General features: G+C 44.2%; 1 protein-coding gene across 11 annotated transcripts in view; it reads right to left on the bottom strand.

The window, feature by feature from the left end:
• The window catches only part of CADPS (calcium dependent secretion activator), a 215,961-nt gene that overhangs the window by 73,036 nt on the left and 115,180 nt on the right, over positions 1-27,745 (bottom strand). For 6 of the 11 annotated variants that reach the window (XM_051627715.1, XM_051627722.1, XM_051627717.1 and 3 more), the window contains exons 10-14: positions 27,555-27,663; positions 26,288-26,500; positions 22,248-22,259; positions 15,105-15,241; positions 9,743-9,930 (exon numbers count right to left, since the gene is read on the bottom strand). In XM_051627715.1, the coding sequence (XP_051483675.1) occupies positions 9,743-9,930; positions 15,105-15,241; positions 22,248-22,259; positions 26,288-26,500; positions 27,555-27,663 (659 nt within the window). The remainder of the gene's footprint in view (positions 1-9,742; positions 9,931-15,104; positions 15,242-22,247; positions 22,260-26,287; positions 26,501-27,554; positions 27,664-27,745) is intronic. The other 5 variants (XM_051627716.1, XM_051627718.1, XM_051627723.1 and 2 more) reach the window with 1 other exon arrangement.

The following is a 27,745-nucleotide window of genomic DNA, read 5'->3' as shown; positions in this document are numbered from 1 at the left end:
AGAATATACAATTCTGCACTATTTTATAACCACTGAATCACCCCATTACAGGGATTTCTCACCGTGAACCATCTTCAATATATTCTACTGAGATGTGCCCAGAGAGCAACATGCATTTTGTATCTGAAAATGCAATGTCTTTTTGGTCCTTTAATTGTAATTTATGAAAAATAACACATTGCTACAATTTATCTGATATTTTCTCAGACTACATAATAGACTCTGGTACTTCAGGATTGCACAGGGCTGCATTGTGAGACACCCAAGTCCTGTTGCCAGGGGGCTATTTCTCATCTTTCACAGAGCACAGTGTATGGGCAGATCCTGCTGAAGCTCTCCTGGGGCTGGATGAAGCCGTGGTCCCCGTGCCCTTCCACCTTTCACCTCTGCTTGATGCCAACCCATCCCAGAGCTGAAAGCAGCAATCCTCTCCTTTTCCCCCCCACCCACACGGCACACGCAGCAGAATCCTGGGTGAGAGGAGAGTCTAATCCACCCACCAAAGGAACTGTCCAGGCAGACAATCAACAGCACCGCTCCCCACGGCCAGCGAGGAGCAAAGTCTATGGATTTGTGTACTCCTGGGCAACTCTGCTGGCACAGGCACTCCTTAGGTAATGTAAGACGTCTTCAAATTGAACAAATGTTCTTACTTAAAGGCCTCCTCCAGTTTTCAGCTTAAGCTGCATAAATCCGCAGTACTAGACCGGTTTGGCTATACAAAAGACTTGGCAAGGGATTACAAAGCTTCTAATGAACCTCCTGTCAGGGGTTAATTGGTTGGCTTTATTTTCCTCTTAAAGAATCAAAGGCCTTAAACTTAAAAAAAAAACCCTCAAACCTATAAAAAATTAAAGGCTATAAAATTTGTACAATCACTTCTCCTTGACCCTGCATTTAGTAAGCTCTGAATATCATAAATATGGACTCTGATATTCCAACACAGGTGAATAAACCATTAAAACATTTTGGGAGAAGAACTAGCAAACCTTACATGATATTTACTGCAAAAATTTAAAGCTAAATATACATCAAATAAAACTTGCAACATGGACACAGAAAAGGACTTGAATACCAGGGGATGTATTTAAATTTAAACAGCATTTAATCAAAAATCTTTGCTTGATTATTTGCCAAAATCAGTTGTGTATTAAGGAAAAAAAAAAAAAAAAAAGAAAGAAAAAAGATTTAGGCTGAAACGTGGATAAAATGTCTCAGCTGGGGAACACATTTCATAAACAGTTTTGGAAGTATGGATCTGGTCTCATTAGTACCTAATTAGGACTAGTTATTTTGAAGAAATGAGCAAGCCACAAAAAAACCCAAATTAGATATCAAGCAAAAATTAATGTCTGAACATGCTTAATATATTCTTATTCTAAAGTTCCATAAAATATTTAATATTCAGACAGAGCAGGTCATGCCTTTTGTGATGCTGTGCACCTCGCAGCGTCTGCTTTGCTCCCAAGCAGAGGAGCAGATAATTTGAGACAGACCTCAATAAATGCTGTACGTTAAGGGGCAGGCTTGAAGCCTTCATTTGACTTTTGGCATTTGGTTCCTCCCTCACACCCATACCAGCTCAGAGAGTGTCACTAGGTTAATTGTATCAGCGCTGACAAACGAGGTCAGAAAAGCCACCTGCCCTGGCAGTGATTTGCTGAGGGACTGGAAATGGTCTCTAAGTTATGTTACCCTTTGCTGGGTCAATAACCTCAACTGGCCAGATTTAATGGCAGGATCTGACAGCTCAGGTTGGGTCTGCAGCCCTTTCACACCAGTTCCTCACTGTATTCAAAGGGCTTTGGTTTCGCCAGAACAGGTTATTTAGTGCTCACCACGTAACGACTCCTGTTAGGCACCCAAAATGGGCTGATGTGGCAGCATCAGTCGCATCCCAACCGGGCAGTGTCTGCTCTAGAAGCATCTCTTTGAAAGCACTGACCCACACCAAGGTGAAGGGTGGGCTCTGGAAAGCCAGCCTCGGGCCAACATGGCTCTTGCACAAGGCACAAGGCTCCAAGGGATGCCAACCCAACCAACAAGGCACGGGTAAGACCACCCAGACTTATCTATGGTCACCCCCTGCTGTTCACCTTCCACAGGGTTTTTGTGAGCCAGGAGGACACCAAGCCCAGTGGTTCTTGGCATTGCTCCCTCCACGCAGGGCACGTCGCTTTCTCATATCATGCTACTACAAACTTGAGACAATCTACAGGTCAGCTGTAGCCATTTTTGGAGCAGTGTGGATGTCTGGAAGGGCCTGCCAACTGAGAGCCATCACCACGGCAAGGACTCCCTTTCTCACCCAGCTGTGGACTATATTGCATCTGACATGATGAGCATCTCTTGAATCTACCTTTCAAATTTTCGGCAAACCATTTTCTCACTGTCCTTCACAAACTTGACATTTTCGGCAGCATGATAGGAAAGATGTCATGTCGGCTGCTTTTCAAGTTGTTGTCACAGTGGTTAGCACCAGTTCTGTCATCTTTGCTTTCCTCACAATCCCCCATCTTGAGCCATGTCACAAATAATAATACTTCCAATGTTTTTGTCAAATTTCAAATACTATAACTCAGCTGCACATCTTTGGTTTTACTAGTTATGTTAATCTTTGTTGCTCATCTTCCCAGAAGCTGAAGCATTAGGAACTCATTAATTAGTGACAAATGCAGGATATACATAGAACTGGAAAAACACTACCCAAAGCCTTGCACTTAATTTATTAGCTTGATAATTTGGAAACTTAATTAAATATTCAAGTCAAATATACTTCGAAAATGTAATCTTTTTGAAGGAACATATTTATTTTCCCTTTTGCAGGAACACAAAGGGTATATAGCTTAGCATCGTGATAATTTAAGATTCTGTGCTCTAGACAATCTCAGTACATGGCTGAAAAAAAATCCCCAAGAGAAGCTCAAATCGCACCAGCTCATTCTGATGCTTATTGGCAATTTTGCAAAGGTCTCCAGTTCAACTTTGGTATTGGCTATTTGATCTCCTGGACAGAGGCACCAACTTCTCCAGTGAGCAGCATTTCTGCAGCAGGGCTTGCTAAAATGCAGCTGGAGGAAATGGATGTTCTCACGTGCAATCCACAACCACATCATTACTAAACTGAAGCAGGGGCAGGGAATGAGAGCAAAAGGGTGAAAAAAATCCTGTATGTACGTGGTATATACAGGTGTGCAAGGGACAAAATGGGTTTGGGCCTATGAATTTGGGTCAACAAACAACATGAATGTCTCCACTGCTGTGGAGACACGATTTCATCTCATACTCTACAGCTCCTGCCCACAGACACTTGAGGTGTATGGCAGAAGTTGTGGGCAGAGAGGGAAGCAGAAGGGCAAAAAAAGGCAAGAAAAATAAATAAGGAAAATTTTAATTATAAGTAAACAAGTTCCATTTTACTCCTTCTGCTGCAGATTCACTGTGTTGGCTCTAAACTAGTAAATTCCCACTGTAAGTAATTCATATGAAAAGTTTTAAATGTCGCTTTCCTAATCCCCTCTTGTTTTTAAGTTTTAAGCCATAAAAACAACAACATTAACAAAGCAGGTGGTGAAATAAAAAAAAAAAAAAGGTTGCAATTTAAACAGTAAAAATGATAGTCCTTGTTTAGCTTAGATGGTTTGTTCAAATTCCGGGGTTAATTATAAATTATAATTAGGACCTGTGATCCTAAGGCCACTGCTTTATTCTACAAGCAAGCCCCGCCTCCCCCCATGCCCTTTTCTAATTATACCCAGTGCCCCCAGGGGCTAGTTATGCTGCTAAAACAAATATATCAAAATGATTTTTAACAAAGACTAATATATGAAGCAATAGCATGCATTTGTGTGCTTTTAGAAATACACAGTATAGCTCCAGTGGGTTAATCTCTTTGACATAAGCCTGCATGAAATACCACGGTGGCTAAAAAATCAGAAGACATCTCATCTTTTACACCTTTTATGTTTAACTTGTCTACACTTCTGTTTTGTTGTTGTTGTTTTTTTTTTACTGGGGAAAATATTGCTTACACGTAGCAAACAGATCTTTGCACGCACTGTGAGCCCTGGCACACAGAGCCAAGGGGAAAAAAACAATGTCAAAAACTGATGCAAATAATTTGATTTTTAAAGTAACAACTCAAATATAAAACACGTGCTGCCTTCAGCTCCCTTGCTGGCTGCCAGGTGCAGCACATATGAGCTATACAGTAAACAGCAATGATTAGTGCCTTGGACAGCATGTGTCGGGACAGGCTTTCAAAGGATGCCTTGCAGGAAGACTTGCCTGCACCCAAGTCCCACTGGTTGCAGGGGGACCAGCTCTGGGGATGTGGGCAGGACCACAGCTGCCTGCCTGCTGCCTCCTGCATCTCCCCCTGCAAATCTGACCTGAAAGAGCCCACCTGTTCGGACCCCTTGAAAAAAAAAGCAAAAAGCTTATTCAGCAAACATGGATTTTCCCCGACTTCCCTTTTCTTCCAGGAATTCACACTGGGCACACGCTGCAGGTTGAAAGCCCTTTGTTCAGCCCAGGCCTCCACCCACTCCAGATGCTGCAGAGCACGGGAGCCAGTTCATCCTCCCAACCCCTGCCTTCACCTCCACAGCGCAGCGCCAAGTCGCAGCTCAGCGCTTCCCACATGCAATCTGCACCCCTGCTACTCTGTGGCTGGAGCGGATGGTTTGCGAGCTCTGCCACCCCACATCCATTGCAGTGAACCCCATCAGCCAGCCACACAGAGCTGGTCATCTGCTGGTGGCTGGCAACCACCTCCCTGCAGCACAGGCACTGGCTCTGATCCGGCAGCCAGCCCAAACGCACGCCCTGTCACTGCCGGCAATCACGGGGCTGGTCGGGACATGGAGCTGGCACCTAAGGAAAGGTCTCAGCACCACGTCCTGCCAGGTTTTCACCTGCCTCAGCGCAGCCAGGGCCGTGCACCTGTGTGAGAGGAGGAAACTGAACCCAAAGTATATGGGAAGCATATGAAGATACTGTGATAAAATGTTCACATCGCTACTAATTCTTTTAAGGGATGGAAACCATGCTGGTTTGTTTCTTTAGCTGTATGGACATCTTGCCTCTGTGTGAAACACCCAGATTTATCAATAAAATACAATGGAAAAAATTTCAAATACATTACACAGACTTTTCAGTTCCTCAAGGTTTATGACGATAACATTATTTCTGCTGGCTTACAGTTGTAAAAAACTAATGAAAGCTAATGCTAATGTCAGCTAACAAAAGAGCTACTGCTTGAAAGCAAGTCTGATGCTGTAAAATACAGCTGACAGGGGGAAGGGCAAGTCCCTGATATAGCAAATTAACAGAGACTGGTAACTGCTTGGACCTTGGGTAAGAAGGTAAAGAACAACTTGCAGAGAATTATGCTGTTCAGTTGTTATTGGACTGGAGGGGATTCAGTTCAGCACCATGATTTTTATAAGCTCAATGACTGCTAATACTTAGCATCCACACAATCAATATCTTAAGCTAATAAAAAAAAATAATTGGGATTAGTAAATAGGAAGAGTCTTTTTTTTTGTGCCAACTTTAACATTTAAAAAGTAAGTTACTACATGGCTGATTTCCAAAAAGGCACGTCCAAAACTAAGACACTCCTGAAAGCCACTCCATTGAAAGGGGCAGGAATCACCCCTTGAGGTTTAGGCTGTAACTCTGGACCTGGGAAAGCTGAGCTCAACTCTCTGCTCTCCCATGCACAGACAGGGAAGCAGCAGGACTCTTTGAACACATCCCTGCTTTGCGTGCCAAACGACACTGGCAGCAGGGTCATAGCCCTCCAATGCCAGGACAGCAACAACCATAGAAACAGAAGGGGGGAAAGGCCTGGGTGATTGTGTAAAACCTTTCATGATTTTACTCCAAACCATGAGGTCTTCTCAAAACCATTCCTGCTTCTTGCCTTTCCTAGATTTTTGGAGGACTCATGATAAAAGGGAAGCAACAGCCCTGACACTACAGAGGTGGTACCAAAAGCAAACAGACACCAATAAACCCACAGTTTGTGGAGCTGGATGCCTGAATATTGCCATGCCTTTCTTACCTGTCACCTAGGTAAACACATCAGAAATCACATCATCTTTCATAATGGCAGGACTTTACAAAAGGCATCCAGTGATACCTGGTGGACAAAACCCTCTTAACAACTCACCAGAGACCACAACAGTGAAAAAGCCTTGAGCTCCTCAGTCTTAGTGATGAGCAAGTACCTGGGTAACAGCAAACCATGTGGATATTCACAGCCTTTGGCTGGTCCCTGCTTTCCTGACAGCCTGCACCTTACATATTCAGGTGTCTGCATGAGGTGAAACTCAGGACAAGCAATTTACATTTAACTCCATTTTTACTTGGAAAAGGATGAAATTGACAGAAAAATCAAGGAGACTGTCATGCAAATAGCAGTGACTTTGAGCTTTGTTTTTGGAGAGATTTTGTCAGGGTTCCAGGGGTCTGAACAAACTACCTGAGCCCAAGGAAAGGGTAGAGAACTAAACCTTTACATATAAAGCAACAGGGCTCCAAAATATTCCCCGAATCACATTTTGACCATTTCACCTGCTGCGCTCGCAGGGTCAGCTCCAAGCTGGAGGTGCATTTCCACCAGCAGCTGTCCTGCTCCCATCCCGACTGCAACGCAGTGGCCGTGCCACCAAGGCAGGAGCCAGGCAGGCGAGGAGGCATCGTCCCCACACTGATGCCTGTCATCCTGTCAGCCCTGACCTTCAGGCTGTCCTCAGCCTCCGCACCGCAGCCTGCCTGCACTTCCCCGCTGACTGCGAGCGACTGTTGCCTCGCTGCCTGACCTTATGCAAACACGATACAACCAGACAGCCCACCTCAGCTCCATCACTGTCTGCTGCTAATACAGGAGATTGATAGCCACATGAAATTATCTCCCTGCCCGACCTTCATTACTGGGTGGCAGATCCTGACTGACAGCCAACCTCATTCTGGGGAAAGCCAAACCACCCACTTGGGTTTTTTTTTTTACTGTCTAAAAGTGAAGGAACTTCCTTTTTGAAAAGAAAATCGACACTTTCTCAGATTTGACAGAAAAAGAAGCCTTTGTTAAACAGAAAGATGTCAACTTGAATCCCTCCCAGGCCACTGTGCATACCAATAACAATGCAACGCACGGCTGCTCTGAGATGCTCCGTGCCCAGTTTCCAGGGCAGGCGTGTTCCCACCTCGACAAATTTTACACTGGAAGTTTTTCAGCTCTGCCATGAGCTATAGGTTTCCTGGGAGAGCACAGCCAGCCCTAAGGCAACGAGCAACGGATGGTTGTGGCAGGTGGATGAAGGGATGCAGCTGAAGCAAACCTGGCTTTACACATGTCGCAAGTGCCAGCGAGGACGGCAGGGGTAAATACTGGCTTTCTGTCACTCTCTGCCAGCCAGCTTGTAAATGCACGATGCACGTGGCCTAAACAGCTTTCTGAAAAGAAATCCCGACCCTTCCACTCAGATATTCAGATTTCTGACAGTAGACACCAAAGATACAGAGTTGTGTTTTCTCTCAGGCCCCCTGCAGTCTCTTTTTGTGACCTCCCAGTAGCAGAGGCCAGAAACCACCCTGCAGTCCCCCTACCAAGGCCCTCATGCTCCTGGGTGTCAGGCAGAGCCTGCCCTGGTGAGAAGGCACAAGGCTGCAGCCTGGCAGCCCCCGTCATCCTTGGGAAACTGAGAGGCAACACTGACCATGAAGGAAGATGAACCATCAGCATTTCAGTGTGAATTCAACTTAAAGCAAAGGTAGCTACATAATAGCAAAACACCTCATTCCTTCTTGGAATATTTTAAATTAATTACTTGAAGAGCCCAGCCGTGGTCAAGTTGCCCCCTAGGCAGTGCCCAGGAGCCTTCTAGCACGACACAGTAGCCACATGCAGCCCTGGGCAGCTGTACAGGCACAGGACTGGGGTCTAAACACCACAAGGCTTTTAAAGCAAGACGCTTTCCTAAGCCCACAATTTTCCAGTCCCAGGGAGAGGGAATGGCAGGGTGTCACTATGGCCAGTACCAACACACACGCCTGACACTGACCCTGATGAAGAGGAAGCTCCAGCTCTGGCTGTGCTGGATCCTGTGAAGAGGCACATGGTGCAGCTGAGAACAGCATCCCAACTCCTCTCTGTTATGGGCCAAACAGGCTTTGAACCAGGTCCTGTCTCAATAACAACAACCTCCTGCCAGGATGAGCCCTGCCTATGGAAGAGGGGTGACAGGGGTGGCCATTTTCCCCTGCCTGGTCCCGTCCCCTAACACACCCCGTGAGCCATCTCCTGAACACACACCTAAAAATCTCAAGGCCTTGACCCCTTATGCGACTCAGGTCCTCCAAGCCATCCAACTCCCAGGAGAGTGCAGGACCCAAACACCAGTGCCACGGTGGGTCTCCTTGTGCCACAGGGACACAAACTGCCCAGTGTGCTCAGTGACTGAGAAGCTCAGTGCCCTCCACAACACACTTCTGTGCACTGCGCGCTTTCACTTACCTTTTCGGCTCTGGATTCGGCTGGGTTTTGGAATCTTTCCTTTTTTTGGACTCCTTTTTGGAATCCTTTTTTGGCTCCACTTCAGCGGCAGGGGCTTTGCCCCCCTCGCCGTTTGCACTTGGCTGTGACCCACCAAGTAATTCTGCCATGAGTTGGCTTTGGGGAGTGATTGAAACGCAGGGGGGCAAGGCCAGCAGCAAAAGTGAAAGAAACAAGAAGAAAGCATGAAAAAACTCAAAATAAAACGAAAGGAAAATAAACTGAACAGAAACAACTGAAATCAAATAACAATTGGCAAAGAAGGAACGAATGAGCAAAAGAAAGTCAGAACTAAAAAAGAAACTAAGGAAGCAGAAACTTGGTTTCCATGACAAGATGTATGAAAGTAACTGCAAAAGCAAGTGGCAGCCTTGCAATGTGAAACCTGAGCAACGTGTGTCATAATTTGGGATGGTATTTACCAGAGGGTTTATGAAAACACATAATTATTTCATAACATTCCTTTCTTCAGCAGCATATGCAGGATAGAGAGCGATATCTCAAGTACAGAATGCAACTTAGCAGAAAAAAGCTGAAAAGGAGGCTGCAATGGATGCTACAGCTGTCAACAAAATAAATAGAAAAGGAAAAAGCACACCTCCAGTTCCTCCCATCAAAGGTTTGCCACGTTTGAGAGAAAGGAACAGGCTTCTTCTGAAATTGGAACTGTTTTGCAACCGCAGCGAGACAAAATTTTCAGTTATGTCTAAGCAATTTCTGAGCTGACGTCATGTGGACTCCAAATGAGATATGGGTGCCTGAGGGCTTAAAGCCCTTCTGAACACTGAAGTTTGATACTGCTGAAAATTTCATTGCAGCAACTTGTCAGATCCTCTCACACTGCAATTAAGTCAGCACAGTGTAACATTTCCTTCTATTTATTCAACCCGGGACAGTCGCATGTACTTCAACTCTGTCTTATCCAGAACTGCATCTAGCAGGTGCCTGAGTAAGAAAGTTAAACCCCCTCATTTCTGGATCCTCTACGTGCATTTTTATTGCTTACATTAAACAGGCAATGAAACAAACAAACAAACCAACTATGCCACTAGAAGCACTGCTGCCAAACATCCACTGTGAAAACAAATTTGGGACTGTTGTGCATTATCCAAATAAACCTATATTTGACAAAGTCACCCCTTGCTGGCAGGGAGCTGCTAGCCAAGAAGAATTCCTTACCTGTTGCCATGAACATGCGATGCACAAAAGGCAAAGCTGTAGTGAAGTAAGGTGGGGTCAATCATAGCTCCGTTTTCTGCGCGCTCTAGCAAATCTCTGAGGTAGCAGAGATGTCTGTGACAGCCTCTCACTCCATTACGTGCACAATACTCATCTAGCACAAAGACCTGGCCAGGACTAAACCAGCCCTGTTTAGAAATAAAGAGACTTGATTTTAAATATAAGTTATTAAATAGAAAGGCTATCAGATTTGGAGGTGTAGTAGTCAACTGTTCTAATAAAAGAAATGCAAACCTAAGGCTACATTAAGGAAACTGTTAACAAAACATTTTATGCTACCATTATAAGGAGATCTCATTTAAAATGCTGATAAATCAGGCCAGTTCATGTCAGTGCCTAGCAAAAAAAGAAAGGAAAAAAAAAAGAAAGAAGAAAAAGAAAAGAAGAAAAAAAAGGACACCATTAAGAGATGACAAAGGTTTGGTCATTTAAACAGCATGAAACAGTAATCTCATTTCAAGGATGGGACTGTACATTTGGCCAGGAGCAAGAAGAGTGATCTGGGGGAAAGCATGGAGGATTACACTGAGCAATGACTTCTCTTGCATCTGACAGGTAGCAGTGTCCTGCAGACGGAGAAAGGCAGCTCTGCAGTATCAGGAAGGGACATTTCCCACCATCCTTACTGCATCCCGCTGGCAACGAGCTCTGCCATCGCCTGCCTCCTCGGCACTGAGGCAAAGGGGAGCTCTGCTCACGAGCAGGGATTCCTTACACATCTAGAAACCACAGACTATTTCCGTCTGCCAGTCCTGAGGGCTTGGTGACACATGGCTTGTGGTGCAAGGTCCGTGCTCCTGAGGAGGATGCCTTTCCCCACGAGAGAATGGCTCCGGTGAACATCCCAGGACAGCCGAAGTGGAGCATGCCCCTGCCTTTGGGGAAGGCGCTAGCAAGAACAAGAATATTCTTGAAGATTGCTTTTCAAAATGCTGCAAAACTGTCAATATTTACATGGAAATTTGGGTGCTAAACAATTGCTAAGACGCAGCTCTGGAATGCATCAAGCTGCAAAATCTTTCATCGTTTAATTGAAAAGTTCCTGCAGCGGGCGGGAGAGTAGTTGAGGCAGAGCACTGCCCCTATAGGCAACTTCTTTGCCACCCCATCTGTTACCCCAAATGCTACATCTTAGAAACAACACTGCTGTGAAAGATTAAAATATATTTTCTACCACTCAGATGACACCAAATCTTTTCTAGATGCCAAAATAGCTGCTTTGAAAAGAGTTGAAGAAATATCAATTAAGAGCTCAAAGACATAGAGAAGGATTTGCTCATCCTTATTGGGCCAACTCCAAAACAGATTGAGAAAAGAATTAAAATAATGAGGGGAAAATGATAGATATAGGGAGCAGCTACAGTGCTAGGATCACTACAAGTGCACATTTCAAAATGAAGCCACAGAACAATGCAGATGGGACAGCACTCTGGAAGGCTATTTTTTGGGAGGGGTATATTTGTCTTCACCGCTTTTAACAGTATTTTTATTTTCTTTTTGGTTGGTGGCATTATGCTTGATTCTGGATTTCTTTATGTTGCCTGTTTGTTACAACCTTGGGCTGTCTCTTCACCTTGTCCCTCTTCACACAAGTCCTTGGCGATCAGGCATGGTAAAAATATAGAAATGATGTTGCTGTTCTGCGATAGAACGACCTGTATTTGGTTACTGGGGTAGAAATACAGTTGAAATTGTTCTATTCAGCTAATACATACAAAGGACTGGGTCCTCCCTGTGTGGTGAAATCTTGGCCCCCCTGACACCAACAGGAAGGTTGGCCTTAATTTCACTAGAGCCACTAAGTATCAAGCCCAGAGTTTGGGGTGAAAGAAGTAGGAGGTTGAACCCAACAGTCTGGAGCACCCCACACGGCTCCCTGGCACCAGGCTCTGAGAAGTGCTGGTCCTCAGGTGGACAGAAGGGATGAGAGCAACCACTCAAGATCACTGCCATGGCTCAATAAGGGAGAGCCTGAGCAGAAGCTCAGAGGTTCAGTGATAAGCCTCATACCAAGATACCTCATGAGAGCATGGGCAAGTAGAATATGGGTGAGACCCAGAGCCCAGGAGGATCAGCTGGTCTGTTTTTGCAAAGCAGAGGTATGAAATGGGGCTTCAAAGGAGCAGTAAACACTGCTTCTCACAGCATCAGAAAAAACCCCTGACGTCTGATGAAAGGTGATATTCAGAGAAATCCCCCACATCTACAGGTAGATGCTGGCTCGGTTAAGATTTGCACGGTGCAACCAGCTGACAACCAGCCAGGCTGGCAAGCACAGCTGAGAATGGTGCCATACCAGGTGTCTCTCCTGAGTGCAGCTCAGCCTGGTGTCCCTGATGTTCTTCAATAGCATGAGGAAACCTGGAGGGGACAATGGAGGAAGGCTCTAGAGCACAGTGAACTCAACTGACCACGTCCAACAAGCTGAACTGCATCAAGAAGGGGATACCTGTCCCAGGCACCTTTGGGGAGTGCAATGGAAGCTCTGAAGCTGGATGAAGCAAGGCTTGGTCAGGGTTGGTGAATCACTGACAATTTTTCCAGTGGCAAATGCAGCTTTTGCAAAAAAGAGGGGTTTTGAGAGAAAAAATTCACTTTGTGGTAGTTGAATTTTCACACATAATATAGCTGAAAGGATTTCATTTGGTGGCCTGCTTCATGGACCTTTCAGCCTGACTCCTTCACATCATCTTAGCTAGGCTGGGCACTCTGGGAGACCACCAATCCTCAGCACATGCTGTGCTGTACTGCACGAATCCCACGGATGCTGACACATCAAGGGCAAAACAGCCCCAGCAGGGACCAGTCTGTGTGAGCTGGATGCTGGCGGTAGGCTGGGAAGTCTTGGGAAGAGTTGAAGGGTAGAAACAACACACATGTCCAAGCAGAAAGGAATGAAGACCCACATGTGTGGGGGGTCCATACTAAGCTGGAAGAGCTGCAGACTCTTCCCAAAAGTCCAGGAAGAGCTGTGAATGTGACTGTGCTAGCAGTCTGTGGACGATGGGCAGGAGACCTCAGCAAGGGATGCAGACAGTGCTCTTCTCCTTCCCCAGCACAGTGCTCTCTGCCAGCAAACATCACTTCTGCCACAGCTGAGATGAGTCAGTCAGCCTGTTTGTTTTCATAGGGACGCCTGGCTCAGCCAGTGAGTAGGCTCACAATAACATTGTTTAACCTGGTTCCACGGAAAGGAGGCAATGCTGGGTTATCCTCTGTGTCAGGGTAAGTCTTCCCTTGCACCTCCACATCCACGTTTGAAAACAAGAAGCTGTGTGATGAGGCAAAACTCTGCAGGACTTTGCATGGGAACTCCTGTAAGGAGAATAACGACTGCCCAACAGCACACAGAGAGGACAGAGCAGGCTTACCATGGGCTCACAGCTCCTCCAGGGAAGCTGGCATGGTGGTATCACCAGCATCCCAAAGATGTAGCAAGATCAATGGGAGCTCTTTGCAGTTGAACTCAAATATTGAGGTCAGTCTGTTTTTGTTATGCCATAATCAGGACAAAACCATAGTAAAATAAGTAAAGAAGCATGTGAAATCCAAGCATATGTGAACACAGGCCATTATTCTCTTCTCTATAACACTCTGCAATGGGTGATTTGAAAGAAGATGGTTAGTTAGTGATGCTCTACTCCAAGGAAGCACAAGTCTTGGTGCTGAGGGGAGGTCCACCACTCCAGGAGCTTCCAGCAAGGGCCTAAGCATCTTGATAACAAGCAGAAGTGTGGCTGGTGGGTTTCTTGAAGAGAAACATTATTAATCATTTTCAGTGATGGCCTTGCACATCTCCATGAATTTAACTCAACGTCCACAGCTCTCATCAGGCCTGAGACTGCACAGAGACAAATCAGCTGCAAGCCAACCTGTCAGACATGCATGCATGGGGATGGTCTTCCCAGGGTCAGCCATGCGTGGGGAGCAGAAGCTGCATGCCAAATTCACTGCCTGCCAGAGCAAAGACCTTGATGGAATCTGCTGCAGGTCTGACAATGTTCCCACCAAGCCTACTTGTACCACTTGGGTATCTGCAGGCAAAGTGCACACTTGAAGATTTCCCCCACCCCATCCTTACCTCAGGGGACTTCCACAACCGTTCCTCCTAGCCCTGCCTATCATCAGGAAGGTGACAACTCACTACTGCTAAAGGCATTTATTGGATCTTAGCCCTTCTGAGGAGGTCATACCTCGCGTGCGGTTCAAGGAGCAGAGCAGGTGAGAGGAGTACTATGGTAGAGGGGAAAATGGAGGACAGGATTTGAGACTAAATCCTAACAGCCTTATTGCCAACTGCTCAGTTGTCTTCCCAGGTTGCTACTTTTAATGGCAAGCCAATCCAGAGCCTCAGCTTCAGGGACTGCATAACTGGCAAAATGTGAAGGCTATTGGCACAGGGTGGTCCTTCTGCTGAAGAAGCCCAGGTTGACACCCCAGTGTGGAGGTTTCTGAGCAACGTGAGGAGGGTGGCAGGTCAGGATCTGTCCCACATCATGTTCAGGACAAGATCAGCATTTCAAGACCCTCTAGAGGTTTCTTCCTGCTGTTTTCTGAAAACCTAAGAGCCTCTTCATCCTCCTCACTGAAACTGCTGAAACATTAATTGTTCAAGTTGTATTTTTAAAGGTTATTTGTCATTTAAATCCTCACAATACTTAAGAGCCTCCAAGCACTGCACCCCAGTCAAAGGTACAAGCTGTCCTGGAGCACCTCAGTGCCACTGTCCTATGGAGCATGTTGCACAATACTGGACTGAGAGCTGCAACCCATGCTCATGAGAACAATCAGGATGGGCGTGCAACTACATGAGTGTGGACAGGCTGCAGCATCACTACAGTGATCCACCTAGTCCCATCTGTTACCTGCTTGGAATCCCTGCTCATAAAGGGACACAAAGCTGGGCCACAGCTACTCCTGGTGGGACTCCATTGACATGGGAGGTGGTACCAGACTGTCATTTTTCCCTCTGTTCTTTCATCCAGAAGACTCTGGAAGGCAGTGCAGGAGGCTGCAAAACACTGCTCTCTACTTCACATCCCCACACTGGCGTTTGTCTTTGCAGGAAGAAACACTTTCAGCATTTTAAGCAAACAGAAATGGTAAAGACAGTGCAACTGGAGAAGAACAGCAGTCAGCTCACTGCAGGTAGCCTTTCAAAAGAAAATACCTCTGGGCCAAATTCAAACCTGGTGTAAACAGAAGTCAATCTTCCAGCAACAGGGGGATTAGCCCCCACTTGCACTAGCTTTGACTTTGCTGCTTGATGTTTAAATCACTAGAGACCAAAGAATATACTTGCCAGACAAGAATAGGAATCATTAAGTCTGTGGTCCAAAGTGAGGCGCTGAACCATCTCAAAGAGTGAAGCGTGGTCAAAGTTACAGGGATTGGAAGAGATAAATTCATCCATGCCATGCTTTTGAGCTCTATCTGCATCTGTTCATTTATACATATAGAGAAAGACACCATTTAGAGAGATATAAGACATTTTAGTTGACAAATACAACAGAAGAAAATATACAGTATGAAGCATGAAAGCTAAATATCTCCTCTTCCCTACATTGCCATTAACTTTTCTCTTTGCAGGCTATACAGCACACTTTTCTTTCACCTCCCATTGTCAACTTGCATCAGTTATGGACTAAGTTCTTGTATTTAGGCAAAAGATTTTAGAATTAACATCTTGTCAACAGCTCATTATAGTGCATTTATTCTGTACTTAAAAACAGAACACAAACCCAAGAACTTGCTCTGTATCTTACAATACGCTATAAGTTAACAGAATTTTGGCTCACGTAAGTAAATTAGCTCCTATTTAGTTAGTTGCAGTTAATTATAATAGATTCTGCCATTCTAATGAAGTTACAGCTGTAGCATTTTTCCTCTACATTTACTAGGTTTTCTAGGTATCAAACCGGTTACGTTGTTCTTTATCCAAACGCCAATGTTTGTCTCCCCACGGCAATTTTTCCCTTTATGGCAACTTTAAACGCTACCTCCCCGAAATAAAAAAAAAAGATGCTCTTTTAAGCATTGCTAAGAAGTTAAATGGATATGTGGTTTGTTGTCACTGAGGGAGTAACCCAAGAGTGTGGCAGAGCTGCCAGCCATCCCGACGGAAGGGGCCGCGTCTCCCCTGCCTGGATTACGAGCTGCCGTTTTTTGGGTGAATTAACAGCCTCAACGTATTCACACTTCTCTGCTTTGGGTGACGTTTACATGCACTAACTCTTAGGGGCTAATTAATTAATCTCAACATGGTTAACTAAAAATACACCAAATTCAGCAGTTGAAATGAAGCCGCCAAGCCGGCCTGGGTGCGGCCAGCCGGGACCCCGCTGGGAGCAGCCTTTGTTCTACCAGCGGCCGGGGAATTAAAGGACACCTTTCACTTGGTTTTGTCTGTGCTCAGCTTCCTACTATATGGGTTCTTGCCAAATCCTTGACAAAGAGAAAAGGATTTAAATCCTTCCCCTGTTTATAGCCTCTGAGGGGAACTGGGTGGCCTTGAAACAATGTGGCTGAAAGGACACAAAAAAATGCAGTTTTCTGCGATAGTAATATATGGTAACTGTATTTGTTTTAAAACAAAATCCTTTTTTGTACCACAAGAAATAAAAATGCTCAATTAAAAAATAAATAATAATAAAAAAGAATAAAAGGAGCTTTAAATGATAATGAGATAGTATTATTTTAGATACGTTTTACTATTTAATATTCAGCTGTGAAGGATGGCATGCCTTCCTAGATACTTTGTTCACGTCTGTGCTCTCAGATATTACTGACCAATCTTTACATTCTCTGTATAGTCTGTCATTAGCTATATACAAACTATATAAATAACATCACCCACTGGAAAGAAATCAGACAAATTAAAACATGTAACATTTCAATTAGCTGCTAGCAATACTTAATTCAGCCATAGCTGGCAATTTTCCTTATAAAAACCCTGCAGAATAAACACTGAATTATTTATTTTATTTCCTACAGCTTGTTAATTTTTGAGGGTCTGATTCCCTGGTCCTCTCTGAGCACCAGGTCCTGCTGCCTCCCTCCCCAGTCCCAAATCCCTCCTCCATCCTGCATTCAGAAGAAGCCGCAGTCACTGCCGAGCAACGTGGCAGTGTGAGTGCTGGCTCCGGGGACAGGGACAACCTCCCCGACAAGTGCATCAGCTCCACAGCACCTCTCCAGCACCCTTGGGTGTGGGATGTGAAGCCCACCCAGCCTCAGGGCTCACAGCACAGGCCGGCTCCTGTCTGTTTTGACAGCTTTCTGCCCCATCGTCTCTGTCCCTTTGGGCCAAGATTGATTTGATGGAGTTCACCCCCAAAGAGTTTGTCTGTTTTCAACTCCATCCCTAGTGCCCACAAAATGTTTTAACAGATATTATCAGACTATTTTTAATGGCTTGCTGCTCTGCCCTGCTCCTCAGAGTTGACTGCAAGCTGACAAATTGGCTGGAGGCCTTCGTTTGCCAGCTTTGCTCAGAGATTTTATTACTTTTCAATTAGAACCCCTGATACACTGTCAATCCTCCTGCTCAGCCAACTAGGCTTCAAGAGCTGAGTAAATCAGCTGGAAATTTGAAGAGTCCTCTGGCCCTTTAGCTGGTGAAACTTTTTAAGCAGATGTGCTAGAAAGCATGTTCGAAATGTGTATGTTTTACTTCAAAAAGTAAGCTTTTTCCCACTGTATCTTCTCTAAATAAGGTGGACAGAAAGCAGACCTTTGGTTAGTGTGAACCAGCAGAAGCTCTGCTGGTTACGATGGAGCTGAGGGTCTGTCCTGGGCTTTTTAAGATCTCCCTGCCTAAGGCAAGGGCACAGCCAGTTCCCCGCCAAGTGCTGAGAACTGACACAGCACTTAAATGGCCTTCATGACAGTCCATAATCAGGGGCAATTTTACTTTCCTTAATCACTTGGAAGCCACATCTTGCTGAGCATCCTGTTGGGTGCCTGCTGGAAAGCCCATTTGCCCCAAACCTGAAGAACCACCTGAAGTGAGAGGCATCAGACATGGCACTGCATGAGCTCGAGTGACCAAAAAAGTATGAGCTGCAAGACTTCTGCTTGGTTGGTGCTTTAAAATGTAGTTTTCTGCCAAGGGAAGGAAGATGAGCATCTGCAGCTCTCCCTGCAGCAGCCCAGAGCCATAGTTCTGGCATGATCAGATCATTTTGCATGGGCAGAGCTGGTGATGTCTTTGGAGAATGGTAATACACACATTTCTTTCTCCTAAATGCAATATCTGCTCTGGGCTAGATGCTTAAAACTCGTAAGAATACCTAGGAGCACATTAAAAATGACAATCCTAAACTTACCTTCCCTTAATTGACTGTTAGAAAATTAACATGCCATGCAACTTGGAATTATTAGGGTTTTTTGCATTTTGATTCTTTCAACTGCATTGCTTTTAAAATGAAATTTAGGAATCAAATTATATCCCAAGCACTAAACTTCCTCAGCAGTACAAAAAGAAAAGGGTAGATCTAAACATGTTGTTCCTCCATACCAGACAGTTGATCTGAGATTTAAAATAATGCTGACATCTGCATATAAACTAAGTTTTATATATAACCTATCTTCTTTCAAAACGGCTTGCACAGTTTGAATGAGATTTTAAACCAACTACAACATGAGAATGGCTAATAGTCACACTCAAACTGTACAGCTAACTTCTAAGTACTTTAATTTAATTGTTTCAGTCAAATATGGTTGCTATTTTGACCCTGCTCTGTTATTCTAGCTAAAAAGAAAGAAGAAACCAAAGAAAATAAGTTATATGATGCTCCAGTAATTTACAATCCCTTCCCAAGGTGCCGTGCCAAGCTTTGCTGGTGCTTCTTTGTTTGGGGCCCCAGCCAAAAATGCTGCTGCAGGCCCACAAAAGTTATCTTACATATTTAGACAAGCTGCACACAACTGCAGCTGAAAGGTGTTCGATGGTGGTCTCAGAAGGGAGGCTGCCCACGGAGGTAAATTGGCAGCACAGACTCTAGAAACCTTTCTTCTGGAAAACTGCAGATTCTGGCCTTTTATATCACACTTAGTCACCTACGTTACACCCTTTCTAAAATGCTGCCAGGGTTATTTTTTGCCATTTTTTATCCAGTTTGCATTTTATACTGACTCCATGAACTAGCCACACTCACACACTCCCTACAAGTGTTTGAAATCAGAGTCTCAGCAATCTGCCAGTGTCAGGAACACAAAGATTTCAACAACAGCAACAATAACTATGAAAACCAAAGGACTGTCCCACCCTTTGGTCCTCTGAGGGCTGCATTTTTCTTTATCTGTTATTTAAAAAGGAAGAGACAAACCAGTCAAATCTCTCATTCTTGTGTTTTTGTTGTTGTTGTTTTTTTTTTAATGTATTTCCCTGCCCTCTGCATTTCTTTTGCTCCAGCAATAATTTTGGCAGATTTTGCTCTGAGAGTGGTGAAGTTAATAGCGGGGGACAAGCTCCATAAAAGAATTCTTGTTATAAAAGGCTTTAGGTAGCCATTTTATTATAAGAATTTCTTACTCCAGATTTATTTTTTTCTTGTTAATGAGTGACTTTGTTTTAGTACCAAAAGCAACTGAACATCCAGTACATTTTTACAACATGTTTGCTTATTTAAAAAGCCAACAAAGCCAACAAACAAAAAAAAACCAAAGAACTGTAAATTAAAAGGTGACTTTGTATCTTACTCATCTGGAAAATGTGTGCTTGTCATATCTGCTTGACATTACAAGAATGAAGATGTGGTTTGGACAGTAACAAACAATGACACTAGTCAACCTCATCAGGAGACATGAAATAAAGGAATGACAATGATTGATGGCAGCTATTCATTTACAGATATTTCTAGAAAACTCTTCTCTGGCCTGGCCGGGCAAAGCGGGAGAAGTTTTGCAGCCTGGGCGGTGCTGGCTGGCAGTGTCCCGTGGTGGGCTGGCCATGGTGTGCCCACCAGGACCTGCCACTGGCCCAGCCATGGTCTTCCAAGGGTGGCAGGTCCCCTCCTGCTCTCAGAGAGAAGCTAACAAGCATGCTTGGGCTGCCCCTGGGTAAAGAAATACCATGGGGAAGCGCTTAGAAACCTCGTTTTGTTCGGCCAGGAGCTGAGAGGCTTTACTAGCAAATACCAGTGCTCTAGTGGAGGGTGGAAAACTCCCCGTGTTGGGAGGTAAAATGCCAGGCTGCTGTTTGGGAGTGAGCTGCTGGCAGTGCTGGCTGGTGACTTACACTATGGCATTGCCACCTCTGACCAGTGCTGTGTGTGCCTGCCTGTGTCTTGGGGTCTGCAAACCCCCTCCCCGCTGCAGCGGCTGAACTCGCCTCTCAGCCGGAGATCTGAGAGCTCTTTTTTTCCCCCCCCTTCATATTATTCCACGTTAGAAGATGGCTTTAAATCTAATTGGCTGTTTAGTCCTGTGTTTTATGGCTTTTCCCTTGCTGCAAACAAATTCATTTCTGCTCGAGTTACAGTTTTAATAAACAATTATGAATGTTCCTGTAAATCACCAGACACACTAGGCACTGAATTGAAATCTAAGTTATCTGATGTTTGGTAGTTAAATGAATAAGAATTTGTAGTAGGCACTTACATAATTCCTTGTGTGGCAAGTTAAAAACACAGTTTTAGAACAGCTATTTATAATATAAAACATTGTTTCACAGCATTTTTATAACTATTTGAAAATATTTGGAATTGGACGACTGCGGAAACCTCTACATTTGTATTTCATAAGTTAGAGTCCCATGCTTCCTAAAGCACGTAGAAGTGATTTACAGGCTAGTTTTAAGTTCATGCAAGTTATGTGAGAACTGAATGAACATTTTAATTCTGCATTCCTGCAATGAAGCATCCGCAAGTTGACAATACAGAAGACACAGCAGCGTTCTCATGATATCTCTAACTATCTAAAAAAAATAAAGCAGTTAAAGCACAAAACTAATAATCTAATAGGATAGCAATGCATTGTAATGCAAATACATGTAATGTTGCCAGACCCAAGTTCATTCGTTCATTCACTCTTTCTTTCTTTCTTTCAAAGTGGAAAAACAATCTGTGTTTCCATAAAATTAAACTTTTTTTTTTTTTACTTTTTTTTGGTGTCTTCTTTTTTTTTTTAATATAGTCTGATAAGAATCCTCTTTGGAAATCCAAACATTTGGAAAACAAAAAAGAGAAAGAAAAAAGAAAGTGTCTGCTGAGAAGGAATTCTGCCTGCTACCCAGGGGTATATTTATACACACACACATTCTCACACACAGGGGAAAAAAAAAAAAAGAAGAAAAAAAAAAGGAAAAAAAAAAAGAAACAAAAGGAGGAAGAAGGAAAAAAAAAGAGTCTTGTTTGATGGCCAGGAGGGATGACACCGCCTGTTCCTTCTCATAATTGCATTCAGATACTCTGGATACATATTTGCCAGCTCTCATGACCCACTGATGCTATTCCCTCACAAGGAAGGCAGGCACTCACCAGGTATTAGAGAAGCAGCTTTTAACACCAATAAAGAATTTGTACTGGGTGAACAAAGACTAAGGAGAAGCTCCTTTGCAGCACAAGTTTGGGTTTTTATCTTTTTCAAAGTAGGTATTTCAGTGGGAAAAGGCAAAATAATAATTCCCCTGACCTATTCTTTGGTAAGCATTGCCTTGACTGGTGATTGAAACCCATGCTAAAACATTAATTGATGATAATTTGGGGGAACAGCAGCACCCCTCTGTGACTAAGGTATTTAAGTTGGAGTGGATCAGCATCTCCAAAACCAGAGTGACCCAGGGAGCTGCTGCTTGCTGCCAAAATCATCCCTCCCGAGTTTAAGGGACAGGGACTTACCAAACCTCAATGACTCAGGCTTGTTTTCACAAGGCATGTGTAGAGGGGGTTTTGGGGGGTCTCCTGTGGAGTCCTGCACCTCATCTAGGTCTCTCTGGCTGTCCTGCCCTACCTTTCTAGGCTTTGAGGTGTCCATGGTTAGCCCCGCACGCCGGTGCGCTGCACCAAGCTAATCATTGGCACGGAGAGAAAGGATATTGTCAGAGTGCAAAATGATCTGTTTTCAGGCAGGAAGCAGTCAACTAGATGTAAATTCCATGAAACAAAGGAAGGTATTATTTACAGTTTTATTGTGATGTTAATTAATATTTACATCTTGGAATGAAAAATAGAAATGTTAATGGTTGGCTTTACTAAGAGGATCACTTGATGCCAATGTGAAAGCCAGGGAGAGAAGGCAATTATGCAAACATCACATGCATCCTAATTTCAGTATGGAAACTTACATTTCAAACCTCAATTCAGGAAAAGAACATGGAAAGTTTGTACTACAAAATCTAAACATGAGAAAGATTTAAGAGGAAAAAAAAAAAAAAAGCACATTGCATATGTCAGATAATCTAGTCTGATTATCTGAGCTGTGCTAGCTACAGGGAAGCACTTACCCTTGAGTCCAGCTAGAAGTTAGCAGGGTAAGAAGGAACAAACCAGAATAACATAAAGACTAGCAACAAGGCTCAGGAAAGCAGACAGGAGCCCTAACCTAGCAGCTAAATATTTGGGTTCAAGCAAAGAAAATTAAAGAAAAGTAAAGAAAATCAAACCAACCAAAAGAAAACCACTTACAGCTGAAAATTTCTTAAGCAGCTCAATAAACCTCACTACTTATTATGGGGGAACACATCATTACAAATTCTCAAAACATCCAACTCTTTGTATATGGCGTGGTTAACAGTCATTAAATAGAAACAGACATTAAAAAATGAAAGATAACAACAAGTGATATGTAAAACAAGTACGGACCAATCTTTCATGTTAAAAAGAAAAGGGTTTAAAAAGAAAAAAAAAATGAAGGTTGAGCACGTTTGGGAATTTTGTTTGATGCATCACTAACACAGAACAAACAAAGATTGGTGCTTTCAGACAAGTGACCACTTTTATGAAGCTTAAATATTGCCAAAAGGTGTAATATGTATTGGCAGCATTATTGACTAGAATAACTGTGCATGATTTCAACAGTAAACAAGAACAGTTTGGGGTTTTTTCTTTTATAACGCAAACACCGGAGAGAAGCATAGCTTTGCGTGAATGGAGTTTGTCTTTTAAGTTGCAGCAAAATAAAAAAAGCAAAACTTTTCACTCTAACAGGTATTGTTCACCCACGTAAAAGGGACTGTAGAGTCATACAAAAATCAATGAATAGCAGGATCTATTTTTTTCAGTACTTAAATTGCAAATAAAATAAACCCCACCCTGGTTTGGAGCTGTCTGTTTACTCCCAAGTCAAGTGCCGCTATCAAACAGTGGATGAGAACTTCAGTGCTACTCAAATTTTGTGTTCACTAAGTCAAGAGGTGAGAAGCAAATGAATTCACTCTTTCTCCCAAGTTTCCCCAGCAGCAAAGTATGTTCTCCTCAAGTTTCAGTTTGACAGACAGCTCCACCACAGGCGCGGAGGGCTGGTTTTTCTCTGCGTGTGCATGCATGCGCATGTGCCATCTCAGACTGCTACAACATGAAAGCTGTAACAACAGTTACTCATCAAATGGCTTAACATTTACTTCTTTGCACATCCTCATTCACCAGAGCCTCTAATAAGCACGAAAAAGATGACATGTCGAAAGATAAACGTACAATAATAAAATGTCTCACAAAAGTCCTTACCTTTCTGCAGGCAAAAATAAAACCGAACCAAAAACCCAAGCCAAAAAAAAAACACCCAACAACAAACCATGACCCTTTTAAAAATGCAATACTTGATATGTTTGAATTTTAAGACTGAAGGAGCTGAGATATGTATTTGTGTATTTAAGACTCCCAGTAAGCCATCATGTGTGGCATGCATGACTCACTTCTGCTTCTTGTTATTTAACTGCTGAGCCCAATGACTTTTGCAACAAGCATTGCCATGTATAAACATTGAATTATGAAAAAATGAGTAGCCCTTGCTGTTGAGATGAAGGTGTACTGTGCATGTTGCTCTCCTCCTCTTGTCCTGTGCACAAAGGGCTTTCAGAGGAATCGAGATCCAAGGGACGAAGAGGAAGGAAGACCAAGGACAGAATTCACTGTTCACCTAGTCCAGAGAATGCTGAAGTAGCAAGTCACCATTGGACTGAGGAGCTGACTCATTCCTCCCTTCCATGCTTTGGCACAACACAACCAAAAGAGTTTCCCAGTGCCTGCAGCAAAAACGGGAGCCTGAAGCCACCCAGCTTGTGAGAAAAAAATGGAAAGAGTGTAGTGGTAGAAAAGAGGCTGATTTATACAGATTTGAAGCTGTTATTGTCATGAGAACAAGTGAGACAAACTGAAGTCAGATCCTGACCCCTTCAGATACTCTGAAGAGACCAGGGGGTAAAATCCCAGCTGTTCTCATCAGAGGCAATGACGAGGGAGCCCTGCCTCCTGGCAGGTGAGATGGAAGAAGGTCAGACCTGTAGCATTTCTATAGTTTTGAGCACAGTCAGGCTGATACAGGTCTGCAAGACCATGAGCAGCACACATCTCCAGTGAATCTGCTGGGATGTGCTTAGATGTAAAGAGGACTCCTGGGCTCAGTCACCAACTTCACTGCTCTCTAGGATAAGACAGCTGCCCCATCTCCCACCCAGGTAACCTAAGCAGGGGGGTTCAGCTCTCCCCACACACACCGCTTGGCTGTGCATTGGGATAACACACCTGAAGGTCAACAGCCCCAAGCATCCCCTTCCCCAGCTCCTGCCAGACTTTGCTACAGTTGCTGCCAAGCAACTACAACATGTCTGGGAAAAGGACCCTTCACCTAATCCCACATATTTGTCTAGCAAAGTGAAAACTCTGTAAGCATCAGGAATTTACCCAGAAGAATAATTCTCCAGGCCTGATGTCTACAAGGATGGGAGAAGCCTGGAGGGAAAGGTGCCTTCCCAGTTTGATGTTCTCTCACTGTCCTCATCCTAATCCACAGGGATCATGCTAGGACAAGGAAGAGCACATCCCCTTTGCACCAGCCACAGCACATAGCTAAGAGCATCCTTCAGCATCGCTTGTTAGGGGAGGGAGCCACAAGCAGCATCCCTCTGCCTCTCTCCCTTCTGCACTTGGAAGGCTTTTAGCAAGTAAAAAAGCAGTAGCAGAAGGATCTGTGCCTGCTGCATCCAAAAACCCATGGGAATGCTCTCAGGTCTGTGTCACTCAGCCAGGTCTAGAGGCTAATCACAGCCAGCAAACTTCCCACTTGCAAGAGCCCAGTTCCCATCTGGGCTTTCTGAGAGATGACCCTTCCCTCCCAGCCCCAGTCCTCTACACCTTACACCCCCAAAGTCAGTGACTTGACTGGGATGAGGGTCACTGACGTGAAAACACTGACTCTGTGTTTATGGTGCTGCATGATGCTATGTCTCACTCACAGCAGCAGCAATGTAAGGCAGAAAGGGAGTCCAAAATATACTGGCATGTAGAGGGTAAAACAAAACTAAAATGCAGCAAGCAGAGGTTTTCTGCTGTAACACTGACCATACAGCTGTACACCCTGTGTTGTTATTTTCAATAATTACTGACATGAAGAAATGAAACCAGTATAAAAGATGGTCAAATGATACAGAGAAGAAAACGGCAGATCTTCCCATTTCCTTTCAACAAAATACTCCACAACAGCTTTACAGAGACTATTTAAAATGTTAAAATCTGATTGAATGAGAAGAATTCGCTAATCTTTACCACTTTTCCTTATTTTACTTATATTTAGTGATACCACCTCTCAAATTTTGCTGAAACTAGTAAGAACTGCTGTATGTTACATAACAAAGGGGCTCCAGACAATCGAGCAAGACCTTCAAGAAAAAGGAGCGAGGAGGCATTTGTCTGGTTTGTCATCAAATTACATTTGCAAGACAAAAGAAATTGCTCTAAATTTCAAATTAGGCAAACTGGGTATAACTGCACAGGACATGCAGTGCAGCTACGACTTAAAAGATGATTGCTTTAAATTCACATCTAACTGGCCTGCAAAGCAACCTGTTAAAAATACCATATGTTTTCCTACAGTTGAATATTCAACAGGAGACCTCTTTTTTGTGTGTGCATTTCATACTTGCAAGATTTGCACCTGTAGTTCTGAGCACGTGATGGGTTTGACAGACAGCTAATGGTGCTAATGAACTGCTCTGATCTGGGTGTGCAGCTTATTGTGTGGGGGTAAAACGCACGTCTGCCGAAAGCAAGCTGGGCCTCAGGCTCTCAGATCCCAGTCTCTTCCTCCATCAAGTATTGCACTTTAAAATACCCATTGACAAGCTCCCCAAGGAATTTTCTTTCTTGGGTTTGGTTGTGCTAAGCACACAGGTTAACTACTTCTGGATCCACTGATGTAAAAAGCAGCTTAATGATAATGAAGAAAAATTCATTTTGGAGTCAGAAACACATGTGCAAATATTGATTTACATCAGTGCAGAAAATCTTTCCATCAAAGACTTCTGCTCTCTAGGAGAACTTATTTACTTACAAAATTGAGAGATTGGGGCATCTAGCTGGGGTACATTTCCTCCTTTAGCATTTAGCTTTTGCACTTGGGTAGGTGGCACAGGTTTGTGAGACTGGCCGGTGGCTCGGTACATGGCTTGGACCCACAGGATCCGGTCCTGCTCATCATCACTTGCAAAAATCACTGTGTCTCCTTCCTTCACAGCGTTGAAGAATGCTCTGCCACCCTCCAAACCTGGTAGGAGAGGAAAAGACAATGTAGACTCCAAGGCCAGCCCGGCAGATCTCCCCCAGGCTTCCCACCTCTCAGCCAGTCCCACTCTGCCCCCAGCTCCTGGCCAAGCTCCATTCTCTCCTCCGCGCCAAACTCACCTACAAGGCAACCCACCAGGTACCCAGGTAGCACCCTGCACCACAATTGCTAAAACATGTCTCAAAACTCTTGGATTAATTGCTTCCCTCACCCATAGCCCTGTCTGTGCAGGTCCCAAGGGGGCTGAATAGCTGGAGCCCCATTAAAAAGGGTTTTTTGAGAGGATGTGATGGGAGGTTTCCCATTAAATCAAGCACATCAGTGCTCAGACTGCCCAAAAGGTGTTGGGTGATGTGCTTATTTCTGTCCTTGCCCTGATTAAACACCCATCTTCCCAACATGAGAATTAACCTGGAATCAAGGTCTTGACAACCAGCCTACTGTGTCTTTCTTCATCTCCTCTGGGGGTACCATTATCCAGGGCATGGTGAGGATGTTCCATGTGTTGTACCACTTAATTAAATGTGGTGCTCCTCCACTTGAAGAAGGGTCCCACCACTGCGCAGGGACCTCCAGGGCTTCCTGTCCCTGCCTCTTCCACTCACATCCATCAGAGATAAAATGGGGCAGGTAAAAATGCTGGGTTGGGCCCACAAATACTTTCTACAATAAAGATAGGTGTAGCTGCTAACCTTTTATTTAGGGAATATAATATGAAGGCACAGGTTAGGATCATTACTCAGATTGAGCGTTCAGCTCAAAATCAAATTTCATTAGGATTTCAGCATCTAATTCATTTAGGCTCCCCAGAAGAGATGAGTTTTTCCCTCCTTTGGTGCAACTCCTAGCTCAGTTCCTCAGATCTATTTATAGTAAAGTCATGCATAGCTAATGATCAGTATAAACACAAACATATTTAGAATAATGCTGATCACAGTTCAGCTGCAAGCAGGGAGAGAGAGAAAGAGAGAGACAGAGGACTCCGTTTGGGAGCTGCAGGCACGTGGTGAGCAGGAGCACCCGTGGGCCCCCATACCTGGCTGTGGGTCCGTGTAGTCCACAGTGTATCCGTCCAGCTGCAGCAGCTCTTGAGGTTCAGCTTTTTTCTCCCGGTAGCTGCACATAGCAAATGTATACTGACTAACCTGGAGGAAACCACAAAGTGAAGATGGCACCGGGTGATCACGACACAGCAACCCAAGCGCTCACAAACGCCACACGCTGCTC

The sequence above is a fragment of the Apus apus genome, chromosome 9 (genome assembly GCF_020740795.1).
Source record: "Apus apus isolate bApuApu2 chromosome 9, bApuApu2.pri.cur, whole genome shotgun sequence".
In the NCBI taxonomy this organism is placed as follows: Eukaryota; Metazoa; Chordata; class Aves; order Apodiformes; family Apodidae; genus Apus; species Apus apus.
The sequence above is the reverse complement of the archived record's forward strand: the minus strand, read 5'-3'. Positions and strand labels throughout refer to the sequence as shown.